This window comes from Phyllobates terribilis, unplaced genomic scaffold (assembly GCF_046119375.1).
Source record: "Phyllobates terribilis strain yellow unplaced genomic scaffold, ASM4611937v1 Scaffold_1__5_contigs__length_1240528914, whole genome shotgun sequence".
NCBI classification, from domain to species: Eukaryota; Metazoa; Chordata; class Amphibia; order Anura; family Dendrobatidae; genus Phyllobates; species Phyllobates terribilis.
Window position 1 is genome coordinate 107,170,512 of NW_027362761.1, and position 14,258 is coordinate 107,184,769.

Genomic DNA, 14,258 nt, shown 5'->3' on the forward strand with positions numbered 1-14,258 from the left:
GGGTTAATAGCATTAACAGATATGACAGGTTTCCTTTAACCACTATTCGCTTTGCAAAATAATTTGTTTAAACCTTGTCCAAGGGATTGCCCTGGAAATGGCCCATGTCAATGGTTCATGTCATATCTACCCCTTTTCGATCTGGGACATGCCCTAATTCATCAAAATTATTTCAGGACAGTCCTGGGAAATTCTGGACTGTTGACAACTATTAGATTGACAAACTGATTTCAGACTGCTCAAAGATGGAAGACAAATCATTCAACAAATATTATCCAGAAGGTCTCAATGGTTGATAATTCTGAAATTCCATGGGAGGAAAATATTTTTCTGGGTTTCTCCAGTTGTAGTTTGGCAATTATTATATTCCTGGTTATCGAATTGTTTAATTTCTACTTAGTGTTCACTGAACGGAAAAAATTGACAGACAACCTTTTTGTTTTCTCTTTATGGACCCTGGCCAGAACTGATTGCTGTCATTATATTGAGAGCGCGTCATTCTTCCTTGTCTACTCACAACTAATTTACTGACTCTTATTTCTCAGATTGTGTTTTTCACCTGTTTCCTTTCCATCACTATTATTGTAACTTTTTTTTTATTACTTAAAATATATCTTAGCTTGCAGATAGAGGTGAACAGTTAGGAATTATTCCCTTATGCTGGCTAGCCAGGTTGACCTGAATGTCAGTATCATTTTATATGCTTATGGATAACATATGTTATGGCAGGGGAATATTTCTACATGTACAGTGCTTACAATTTGTGGCCTGCTTTTGGCACTGGTATATCTGCTGATACACCAAATATTTCAGAAATCTAAACTGTCATTTTTGAAACTCTGGATTGGATCACTTGGTGAAATTCTTTTGGGCTAAGGTTTTACACCTGTTTTTCAAGTAACTAGATTTCATTTTTGTAGGAATCCAAATAAAGGTTTTATTATGCCAAAACTGCTGAAAAACTTTTTCGGATTTTTATAGCAATGAAAAACAACACTATAGAAAGTATTTAAAAACAAACTATGAAAAGATACCAGCAGAGTGTTCAAGAAGACAATTTCTCCAAAATTCGTAAATTGTGCTGTGCTGGAGACTCACAGTAAACAAATTTCCCAACTATCTCAGAACAAGAGAATAACTCTCAGATTTCAAGGAGAGTTACAGTGATGTTACAAAATGTTTGCCCCCTTCCTGATTTCCTATTCTTCTGCATGTTTGTCACACTTAAATGTTTCAGATAACAAAACAAATTTAAATATTAGACAAGGATAACACAAGTAAACACAAAATGTAGTTTTTAAATGAAGGTCTTTATTATTAAGGGAAAAAGAAATCCAAACCTACAGGGCCCAGTGTGAAAAAGTGATTGCCCCCTAAACCTAATAACTGGTTGGGCCACCATTAGCAGCAACAACTGCAATCAAGCATTTGTGATAACGGGCAATGAGTCTTTTACAATACTCTGGAGGAATTTTGGCCCACTTATCTTTGCTAAATTGTTGTAATTCTGCCACATTGGAAGGTTTCCGAACACATACCACCTTTTTAAAGGTCTTGCCACAGCATCTCAAGCGGATTAAGGTCAGGACTTTGACTAGGCCACTCCAAAGTCTTAATTTTGTTTTTCTTAAGCCATACAGAGGTGGACTTACTGGTGTGTTTTGAATCATTGTCCTGCTGCATAATTCAAGTGTGCTTCAGCTTGAGGTCACGAACAGATGGTTGGACATTCTTCTTCAGGATTTTTTGGCAGACAGCAGAATTCATGGTTCTATTTACCACAGCGAGTCATGGCTCCTCCTCTATTTTAACTCAATTCTAAGAAAAGATGCTCCAAATTGTTCAGTTTCATATCCTGAAGAATACTATCAAAGATAATAATCAAATTTAATGTTTCCAACAAAACCAGTAATTTTGCCAGCTTGAACTAGCTGTTATCCTTCCATTTGTTTTAAGTCTTTGTTTATAACAGGAGTACAGCGTGCTCACTGAAAGTGATGGAGAGCATTAATTCAATACACATTCAATAGTCATATGCATTTTTTATCCTTGGCCAGATTTTCTTTTTCCCGCATGACCCTTTAACCCGCCCCCATCCTTGCTCTTAGATAGCATTTCTGTATAATTCATTACTGCTAATTCCTCTTTTGCCAGAGGGCTTCTAATATATATTACCCAACAACACTGGGTGGGAAATGTCAGAGAAAAACAATGATGACATTGATTACGCTTAATGTAGACAGGATAACATTCATGGCAAGTAGACTTTTTTTTTCTTCTATGAGCAGTTAATAAAAATGATTTTACTCCCTTGCAATGTTCTCCACCCCTGGGAAGGTAGATGCGCATAAATACATACTTCAGTAGGGTGAGCCAGAACAATGTGTGATTTAAGCCTGGATTTTTCAAGTAGCATTCACACACTGATAAGTATGTTTGGATACACACTGATAATTCTGTAGTAAGAAATCTGCTTTCCAATACTTGTATTTACAGCTGATTCAATTAAGTAACATACACTCCTGCATTGTACTGGGCATAATGGTGGCTTTTACAGTCAATTTCTCATGTGCGCTCTTTATCAGTGTTTCTGATTTTGAATTTATTTTTTAGAATGTAATGTGAAAAACAGTTTCCTAAGTAGCTTACACCATGTTGTGCTTACTTCAGTTTTTTAGAGCAATATTTAAAACAATGTTAGATTATTTTTTTGTAGCACAACTTAGAATTTTGTTTCATCGCATTTACTATATTGTTACATTTTATACTGTTTACACAAAAGTTTGTTTGCCATTGCAAACACCCCACCTAAGAATGGTGCAATGAGAGATGAGCAAAGACCAAAAGTTGGCACAGTTTAACCCTGTCGTATCTGACACTGGCTCTACGTGGGAAAGTATAATGGTACAGTCTCTCAAAGAGGGTACGATATTGATAGTAACACACAAGAGAGTGGCAGAGAGCTTGATGATTACACCACAATAGAGATTGAATTCTGAGGCTGTGAGCTTGGTGGTTACAGCAAACAACAGAAATACATACAGCAAAGGGTTTGCTACAGGCAATGAACACAGCCCTTGTGCTTTGGAAGATAATACTGTATACTGTACCTGCTATTATAAATGCTTGGTTTTGGCCTTTTTTGTTGGACCTTCTTGGAGTTAGTAATGGAGTATGACTGACTTGTCATCTTGTGTAACAAGCACAATTTAATGATCTCAGAACATCAGAATGTCCCCCTGTTTGGAGCTATGCTAACAGTATCACATGTTGTATCTTTTTGTAGGATGTCCATGTTTTTCAGTTTCTGATTGTTCTTACATTATTATGCACATTATCAATGTATTACCAAGGCTAGCATTTTATACAATGTTTTCTTTTGCATTTGGACTCCGAAAGATTGTCATTCTCAGTCCAAATAAATGTCACAAATTCTATATACTGCAGGTGTGATGATCTCACAAGTGTAAGTTTAGAAGCAATTACCTCCAGGACTCTCTATAAGGCAATCATTCATGATATATGTATATACACAGTGTCACTGCTATGAAAAAGAACATTTAAAACAAATTGTTCCTTGGTCAGAGTGAGAGACAAATGACATGATGTAGCTAGGAGGAATCAAGGAACACACTGTAAAACAAAAGTTGTGTTTATATTACGATTTCAGTCTCAGGGCACACGCGTTACACAGCATGATAAAGAATACTTCTGAATACAATCAAAAAGACACTGCTTTCACTCAGCGATGCTAATTGCATTGAATCCCCATGTGCCACTGCCTCATCCTTCTCCTTGCCTCATCATCTCCAGTTGCATAAGGTCAGCCAAGGTACAGCAGTAGCTAAAAGATGTTGGAGTGCCTGAGGCTAAGAGGAATGAAGACCTCGCTCTGGAAAAGAAAGGGTCAGGCCTAAAAAAAGGCAGTTAAACAAACATGCATAAAAACAACTGTGGGTAAAGTATACTGTTAAATGTTTGACACACATACAAATAAAGATGTTTAATCAAGTGGTGAAAAAACTGTCATGTCTTTGGAGGTCTGCTCCTCTGGAGGCATGCAGTGCTCTGCTTTGTGCCTTCTGGCTGTGATCACATTACTAGTGACAGCTCATGTTTTAAACCAACATTTTTTTTGCACTGCCAGGTGTATTTTTATATTGTGTTGATTTAAAATATATATTCAAGGTCAGGGAAATGATAGGAAAACATAAAGCAAATCTTGAAATAAAGGAAGTGCATACATGTGTCATAGTAAGCTGATGGAGGACCAGCATTTTATCTTACCCCTGGTATGTCTTCCAAGATTTCTGATTTCTGTGGCAAGATCTTGATTCCTGGTAGACGACAGGGAATTGTAAATTTGGTATCCAGGAGCAATGAATGACCATAATATTTGGGTATGGATTAATCCAGGCATAATGTAAAGATGAGCTTTTGGCAGTTTTAGCCACATCATGCAATAGCAGCTGCAACCTGAATAAAACACAGTTTTTAATTTTTAATATCTCATCTCTGCTGTGGAGATATTAGCTAGTAAGTTTATATGCTATTCTCCCCTTCAACCAAGGGGACATTAGCAGAGAATAATTTACTTTTTCGCTTTCACAATGTTGAGCAATCATAAACAGGAGTTGTCATGCAGGGAAAAAAAAATAAAATTCCCACAGAAAATGCCAGAACAGGTTTTCTTTGTTTGATTTGGTAAGACATGTAATGACTCTCTGCTATCTTCACTGATCTTACTAAAGGTTCGTACTGTAATTACAAGAGGTGGAGTAGAGTAGAGCATAGAGTAGAGAGTCATTACAAACACCTCTGCAGCTACAGCTCTCATCTCACTGCACTGTCAGCTATGCTCTATTATCTTGCCCTTCAGACTTGACAGTGCCATGAGATGGGAGCTGCAGATGTAGAGATGCTTGCAATGACACAAAACTCTGTGATCTCACTGATCTTACTGCCGGTACCTACTGTCATTGCACGTGGGGCAGGCAAGTAGAGCAGAACCGAGTTTCTGTATTTTATTACAAACACCTCTGCATCTTCAGCTGTCAACTCACAATACTGTCAGCTCTGCTCTACTCCCCCTTGCCCCACACTGATAGTGCTGTAAGATGAAAGTTGCAAATGCAGAGGTGTTTGTAATGACACACAGCTCTGCTCTACTTCCTTTCCCTGCTGACAGTAATATCAGTGAGCGGAGCATGGCTGTGTGTCATTATATGACTTTCCATATCACACAGCGAAAGTCGGTCCTGACTTTCTCTTGCAACATTTTCTTTTTTTCTTTTCTTTTTTAAACGTCCCCAGAGATTGATCTCTGCTAATGCTGACTTTGTTGAAGGGGTAATTCGCATGCAAACTTTACAATCTAATATCTCCACAACAGAGATGAGAATTTAAAAAATCAGTCCTGCAGTCACTATTCCATGATGTAGCCAGTTTAATATGCTAAAATTGATGAAAGGTCCCTTAACATGTTGTGCACATACAGTATGTCCACACATTTACACTATGCACATATTTTACTAAAGGGATCAAAGCAGAAATCAGAGATATAGTATTTCTTCATGTGTAATGTGGAGTGCCATGAGTTCTTGCACTGGCTTTTGTATGTGGCATCCATGAAAATAGGTAAAATACAACTTATTCTTACATATATTTTTTTTAGCAGACATTTTCCATGTGACGGAAATGCGGACACCTCATTAACATGTATAGGATATGAATTGTCACCTGATTTTAGATGGAAATTTGCTACACATACAACCTACGTGAACATAGCCTATGGGAGATATATCATGCATTAATTTTTTTATTTAAAAAAAAGGAAGTCATGAATAAATTTGCATAGACTAGTATTAAGGTTTTATATTGTTATTTAGTATAATGGAAAAGTAGTATACGATCCATTATGTGAGAGTTTGGTACAGTGTTTCTGAAGTTTAGGCCACCTGCAGAATCACAAACACCTGCAAATATGTTCCTCTAAATTTCTTATGGCATATTTCAATATCCTGTCCGCAAAAACCATACCTGGTGTAGCAATTCTGGCACCTAATCCCAATAATGACTGCGTGCTATAATGATTGATAAAAAAATGATGGTTGTCTGGATATCTGCATTGTATAGCCCACCTATGATAGAGTCATTTGAGCTAGAAGGAAATCTCAGAAAGGAATAGTTATTAAGTAAATGTATCTGTAGCTTATAAAAATCTTGTGACTTTTTTGTTAAATCCATGTGTGTATTGCATTATACTATATTTTTACCTTTTATATTACATGAATTTTACACTGGTATACAGAGATTTTGGTGCCAACGATGTCTGAATGGTTTTATATTAAGTTTATGAATATGACTTTGGTTTTGCCAGATTGGCTCTAGTTTCTGAGATATTTAATAATTAATTACAGTAGAATTCTGGCTTCAAAAAGTCGATTTTATAGCATTGTAAGCCTACAAATTGTAATATAAAATAATTATATGGGATATCTCATTACCTAAGACACTGTTAAAGAGTCGAAAGACCAGAAGCTATTGCATTTATTATCACTAGGAATGAGCAAACCCGTGGAAGTTCGCGTTTGTCCAAAGTTCGGTTCGGGTACTAGAACTGTACCCGAACTTTAACCAGAACCCGAACCACATAGAAGTCAATGGGAACCCGAACTTTGGTGTTGTCTCTCTCTCCCAACACTAAAGCAGACTTCTGGGAGAAGTCTGTGTTCAGAGTTTTTCACCGATACGAACCCCAAACTTTAAAGTTCGGGTTCGCTCATCTCTAGTTATCACAAACAAGTCGCATTGAGGGAATGCATTATATTCATGGATGAATTATCTGAAAAACTAGAACCAATTCGGCAAAAGTAATTCGATTTTTTAATTCAGCACCCTCAAAATACCCAAAATCCATTCAAAAAACCTTGCACCTGGAAAAAAAATATTTTTTTGTTGACCTATGTATTGTTTTAACAAAACATGTAGCTAAACATTCCTTTTACTTTTGGTTTGTAGCATATTTTGTTCTTTCCTTACTGATATTTCCCAGTCAAATTTCCCAGCTTTGTTTTTGATATGATTGTGGTAAAATGTTGGAATTCTATGAATTGAAGGACCATGCTTATGAGCTATTTGTTCTGGTTATGCTTGGTTATTATGATATTGATTCAATGTGCTCAGAGCAAATTGGTTAGGTCATTGTTATTTTTAAGCCAATATTAATATATATTAATAAACTAATATAATATATTAGCATACTTGATGTTTAGACTGCATTCACTGACCATTGTGAATGCACATTTGTGTAATTTATGTATCAATCTTCTGTATATATTGATTTTCTCTCTTACTGTGTGCCTGCTTTCATATACAGTAACATGTCCCAGGGAGCCAATGAAGAGTTATCTGTGTCATCCTATAAAACAAGACTATGTATGTTATTTGCTTTGACAAGACCATTTACTACATATAGAACTTTTTACAAAGTATTCAGTGGAAACATACCTTTTGAGGTCAAGCATGCTACTTAGTTTGTGCCATGGTCTCAGGTGGGAATAATTTACAAAAACCTGCACACTGAAATGTATACACATCTTTGTTGGCAGATCGTTGGTTGTGACCACCAGCTGGGAAGCACTGCAAAGGAGGACAACTGTGGAGTTTGCAATGGAGAAGGGTCAACATGCCGGTTAGTTCGGGGGCAGTACAAATCACAACTCTCTGCAAATAAGTGTAAGTGACACACTTTTTCATTTATCATGAAAAGTCCATTGCTGCATGACTACATGAGCTGTGCAATGGTCTATACAAGAGGTCGTACATATCAAGAGCCGCAGAGCTGCAAAAAAGTCAATGTAAATGTGATTTTACAGTTATTTGTTTTATCTGCAAAGGCAATTTTCTTCTCACGTTACATACTGTAAAATTTGCAGTAGCTTTAATCTTTTGGGAGTTATATTGTATTTTTCACAGCATAATTTGCTTTCTGTTGGTGTATACACTGGTGCTTGAACCCTTCAGAATTTTCCACATTTCTCCATAAATTTGACCTAAAACTACATCCGATTTTCATACAAGTCTAAGAGTAGATGAAAAGAACCAAATCAAACTAATGAGTTAAAAATATTAGACTTTGTCATTGGTTTAATGAGGAAAATGATCCAATATCCCATTTCTGTGAGTGGCAAAAGTATGTGAAGCTTAAGGCTGTGTGCCCACGTAGCATTTTTCAAGCGTATATGCTGCGGAATTTCCGCAGCGTAAACGCTTGAAAAACGCATGTATATCCGCACCCCATGGTCCCCAATGGGATTCCGCAAGTTCTATGCACATGCTGCGGATTTTTCCGCAGCGTTTATGCCGCGTTCAAAAATCCGCAGCATGTCATTTAATTTTGCGTTTCCGCAAGCGGAATTGCCTTTGTCCAATGCATAAAAAACGCAAGGCAATTCCGCATGTGGAAAACGCGTGATAAACGCGCGAAAAATGCGCAATAAACGCGTGCGGAATTCCGCATGCGTTTTTCCGGGAGAGGACTTGCATTTATGCAGCAGAAATTTTCTGCTTCATAAATGCAACGTGGGCACATAGCCTTAGCATTAGCAGATATTTGAATGTGAAATTAGGGTTTGTGTTTTCAGTCAATGGGATGACAATCAGTTATGAGTGGGTGACATGTTTTATTTAAAGAATAGGTATCATTCAAAGTCTCTTCTTCATAACTAGTGTTGAGCGAGTATGTTCTGTTCCGAGTATGCTCGGGCCGAGTTCAAACTATTTACAGCTGCTCGGTGATATGTTTGAATCGCTCCCATGTGCATGATTTGCAACTGTTTGACAGCTTTATTACATGTGAGGAATGTGTAAGAAATAGACATTCCTCACATGTAGTAAAACTGTTAAACAGTCGCAAATCATGCACACGGGAGCGATTCAACCTTATCACCGAGCAGCTATAAATACTCGGAGCTCGGCGAAAGGGTTAATAGAACATACTCGCTCAACACTATTCATAACACATTTGTGGAAGGGTATCATGAACTAATTGTTGATGAGTCCTGCTCATCGTTTGATTAGTCAAGGAATAATTTTATTATCCCTACAAAACTGCTTTAACTGGATATTGGTGGATTTCTTCCTATGAACTACTTGTTTCAAGCCCACAACATTTTTGCAAATTTGTATAGGATTAAGGTTAGCACTTTTACTTGGCTATCACAACATTTTAACTTTATTCTTCATTAACCATTTCTTTGTAGTACGAGTTGTGTGATTTGGATTGTTGTCTTGCTGTATGACCCACATTATCTCAAGATTCAGCTCATTGACAAATATCCTGACATTGTTCTTTAGAATTTGCTCATAAAATCTACAATTCATTGTTCCATCTATGAAAGTTATCCTGGACCAGATGCTGACAAACAGGCTCAAACCATGATGCCAACACCACCATAATGCAATGGGTTTCAATCCCCAAACATAACGCTTGTCATAACAGTCTGATTGGTCCACAAACATTGTTCCAACAACCTTGTGGCTTGCCCAAGTGACTTATAGCAAACTGCAGACAGGTATCAATGTTCTTTTTGGAGAGCTGTGGCATTCTCCTTGCAATACGGCGATGCACACTTTATGTTGTCCAGTGTCCACCAGGTGGTAGACTCATAAACATTAACATTGGCTAATGTGAGAAACGACTTTTGTTGCTTAGGTTAACTTGGGATTCTATGTGACCTTGCGGACTATTATACACCTTGCTCTTGGAATGATCTTTGCTGGTCAACCACTCCTGGGGAAGGTAATAATGGTCTTGAATTTTCATCATTTGTACATAATCTAACTGACTGTAGATTGTTGGAGTCCAAACTCTTTAGAGATAGTTTTGTAACATTTTTCAGCACATGAGAATCAACAATTTTTCTTCTGAGGTCCTCAACAATCTCCTATGTTTGTGACGTGATATACTTCAACAAGCATGTTTTGAAGATCAGACTTTAAAAGATCCCTGTTACTTGAATAGAATCGGTCGCCCAATCACATCTGATTGTCATCCTTTTGCTTTAAAACACCAGGGTCTAATTTTGTCTTATAATTATCTGTCAATTCTAAAAGTTCACATACTTTGCTACTCACAGACATGATATTATATCATTTTCCTAAAAAAAAATGGCAAAATGAAATTATATTTAACTCATTTGCTTGATTTGGTTCTCTTTATTAACTTTTAAGACTTATGTGAAAATCTGATGTAATTTTAGGTCAAATTTGTGCAGAAATCTAAAAAATTCTGAAGGCTTCACAAACTTTCAAGCACCACTGCTTTTAATATGCAAGATAACCACAGGTTTAATAAGCATTGACCCATCATAGTTGCTTTTCCAGAAATCAGGGACCAATAATGAGGTTCCATGGTTTGCACAAAATGTGCTGTTTGCTTATTAGGTGTTGGTAAGCGAACAAGAAAACCAAAATTTGTCCATATTGCAGAGTTCTGGGTAACAGCATCTCTTTGATAAAGGGTGGTGATTGATGACAGCTTGTTATTTGCAGTGCACACATTTCATTTCTTATTAGCAATCACAAAATCCCAACTTATACTGCAACAATATAACTGCTTTTCCACTTCTAAATGTCTGAGACTTCAATTTGTGTTCTTTTATGGGTTATGTTTTATTCATTAAAATATAAGGAGCAGTGTGAATCCATCTGGCTGTAATTGCACTCTAGTGCGGCTTATAGTTTGCTGAAGTGTGACTCTGAAAAGCAAGAGCCTTCTAAGGTGTGTTTAGCCGCAAATATTTTTCCTAGAAATCTTTCCAAGAAATCACATTCTATTATGGACCCCACATCTGTTTACTCTTCTATAAACAAAGCTTAGGTGTGAAAACCCAAGTAGTTGTTCTCTGCTTTCCATAATGTCCAAAAAACAGTAATTCTACAAGAAAACTACACAATTGTTTTTATAATACTTAGTAGATTTCCAGTCCTGATAGTATTCCAAAGATGCCGTATTTCTTGGATTTTTGAGGACCCATAAGATAGCAATCATACAGCTAGTATTATCTGTAATTTATGTATGCATTCATATGTCTATATCTTCTTGCGAGTGATTGTAGATAATTGAGCTTTTTCATGCCATAAGATAGACATAGTTGCTGTTTTTATTCACTTTATAACACATAGGGAAAGGTATGAACTTTATACTACTTAGAAATATATTTTATAGGATTAACATTACAATCTCTAGGTATAGTAAACTGTATAAAGAGCTAGCATAACAGTACATATCAAAAAATTCCTATGTAACTACTGTACTGATATGTAGATAAGGATAAGGGGTTCAGCACAAAAGGCATGAGAGAGCATATAGAAAAGCGTGCACCAAAGGACCGAATTCTGAAAATATAAAAGTAATATTTATTGATTCAATAATTAAAATAGTACATAAAGATAAAAACTAGGGTGATGACAAAGAGTGACCAGAATGTGGCACTGCAACAAAACATGGTGAGGTAATATACTTAGAATATAATTTGCAAGATAGTATAAAGTAGTTAGATATACATCAGGAAATAAGTATGTGGCTGAATACTGTCATCTTTAATAAAGTAGTTGTATGGAAGTAAGTCTATAAGCAAGGAACAGCCACACACTCATGTCCCAATATGAGTCCCCCAAAAGAATGCACGCCAGCCGAAACGCGCGTTGGGGTGGTGGCACCGCAGTATTCAGGTAATTCATTATAATTTCTACATCCATGTCCTATGCAGGGCTATAATTTATTTGCTGACACTTCAAGTAAAATAGAATCCCATGTAGCATTGATATGGTTCTGTGCTGATCTCGGTTCAGCCTCCCACAAAGTTGATCCAACCAGTAATGTGTCAAAAAAAATCACCAGATTTGTAGTCTTTTTTTTTAAAATAACTTTTATTCCATCCTTTGAAATATAAAGTGCGGCATTTTGGCCACAACCAGCCTTTTTCAAGCAAATTCAGAAATTTTATCCCTTTTGTGATCAAAACATAACACTTTACTTTTTAAAGGATTGTATAAAAGTTATTTTTAAAAAGAAGTCTATAAGTCTGGTGCCTTGGATTCTTTTTGACATGTTAACCTCTCTGCCTGTCGTCCCGCATCACCTGCAAACAAGTGGTACCCTCTGACGACAAAAGAGGAAGCAGAAGAAGCAGGCACGGACATGGATGTAACAGAGATACACTTTACATTTAGAGGCATGTCTATCAATACAGTTTAAAATTTAAAAAGTGAAAGCTTGATTTATCAAAGTAGTTCATGCTGTTTAATAAGCTGCAGATATTTAAATTGTCCAAGTTTATGCCACCTAAGAGCATTTCTTAAGACTGGCGAAACCTTTTTATACGAAAAAGAGATAAAGACTAAATAGAATGGAATTTTGCAATGTGTCAGCGTGACCTCATCTACAATATGCATGCCAGTTCTGGTCATCAGCGCATGAAAAAAAAAAACACTAAGAAGGGCACTACTATTGGGAGAACTTTACCTATGCTTTCATATCATTACAAAATACATATATTTACTAAGCTAAGGAGACTATTTAAACAGTTATAAGTAGCTGCTTATTTTGAGAAATGCTTAGTCTTTTTAACTTCTTGAGACTTAGTGCTGATGCTATCATAACTCTTCTACTTGCAATAGAAAGATTGAGATTCTTTTGAGATTGATTTCTCAACAAAGCCTGAGAAATGCAAGCCAAAAAGGGAGAATTTAATATGTGCACGCTTTCCCAGGACTCTCGGCTATGGCAGGGGCTGCTTCCCTTTTTATCTGCAATTGTATAGAATTCTTTGAAAGTGTAAATATTTGTGGGATGCAATTGTGACTATACTGTGTGCCAGTTTCATGCTTCACTTGCTCACAGCCAGGCCAGCCTGATTGAAGGACCATCAGAAAATGTTTTCCAGACCTGCTTAGAGCTAAAGCCGCATGAACCTTCCTAGTTCTCTTTAGCTTCTTTTGTTCCCACTCGCTACTTCTTTTCTTTACCTTGTAACTGGAACTACAAAGTCTGCAAACAAAAGTTTACAATGAAAGAGAAAATATATACCCCTGACTTGGTGAACATCAATGGGTCATTCAGAGAGGTTATTAGTCTTACAAATAAATCATTGGCAGAAGAGAGAGCCTGCAATTTACTGTACAAAACACATAAGTAAATCATTATTCATTTAGAATGTTTTTTTTTTTACATTCTATAATTAAAAACCCCAAGGTGTAATGCAAGAAATACAGAAATTGTCTTTTTTTTATAAGCATCGGACAGCCAAATGTGTCCTCAATGTACATAAAAAGGATGCACTGAAGTTTTACTTACCTCCTTTTCAATACATTCCACATTTATGGTGATTTTGCAGGAAGATGCAATTAATCGGACATCACCTGTACATAAAGATAACTTGTTTCTCAAGAGCATTGCTGTTATCTGCTTGTTTACTTGCAAAAATGATTCATATATATGTGCAGTTTGACAGAGAAGACTATGTCAAACACATGTGAAGTTGACATGACCCATAACCACTGGCGGAGAAAAACAGAACAAGCCCTCTGTGCAAGAAGAATATATGGGCCCAGGGCCGGCTCCAGGTTTTTGTGGGCCCTGGGCAAAAGAGTCTCAGTGGGCCCCTTTAACACATACCATGATTCATGATGCGCAGATATGGCAGAGAAATATATATATAGTACAATGCCGAAGATTTCACTTCTTACATTACATGAGCGATATCTATTGTAAATTCCACAATATGTCAGAAACCGGCGAATCCTCACAGTGCACAGTGCAGACCGGACAGTATAGTCCTCCATACAGTATTATGGGCCCCATATATTGCTCCATGCAGAATACTGGTCCCCATATAACGCTCCATACAGGATACTGGTCCCCATATAACGCTCCATAGAGGATACTGGCCCCCATATAATGCTCCATAGAGGATACTGGCCCCCTAATAACGCTTCATACATAATACTGGCCCCTACATAATGCCCCAAGCAGGATGTCACCCCCCCTTATAATGCCCCATGCAGGATGTCACCCCCCCAAATAATGCCCCATGCAGGACGTCACTTGTTCCCCCCCATATAATGCCCCATGCAGGATGTCACCTCTCCCCCCATATAATGCCCCATGCAGGATGTCACTTGTTCCCCCCCATATAATGCCCCATACAGGATGTCACCCCCCCATATAATGCCCCATGCAGGATGTCACTTGT

General features: G+C 37.1%; 1 protein-coding gene across 3 annotated transcripts in view; it reads left to right on the plus strand.

Annotated features, from left to right (window-relative positions):
• Positions 1-14,258, plus strand: part of ADAMTSL1 (ADAMTS like 1) — a 1,187,598-nt gene that overhangs the window by 903,264 nt on the left and 270,076 nt on the right. For all 3 annotated transcript variants that reach the window (XM_073665475.1, XM_073665465.1, XM_073665483.1), the window contains one exon: positions 7,611-7,737. In XM_073665475.1, coding sequence (XP_073521576.1) covers positions 7,611-7,737 — 127 coding nt within the window. The remainder of the gene's footprint in view (positions 1-7,610; positions 7,738-14,258) is intronic.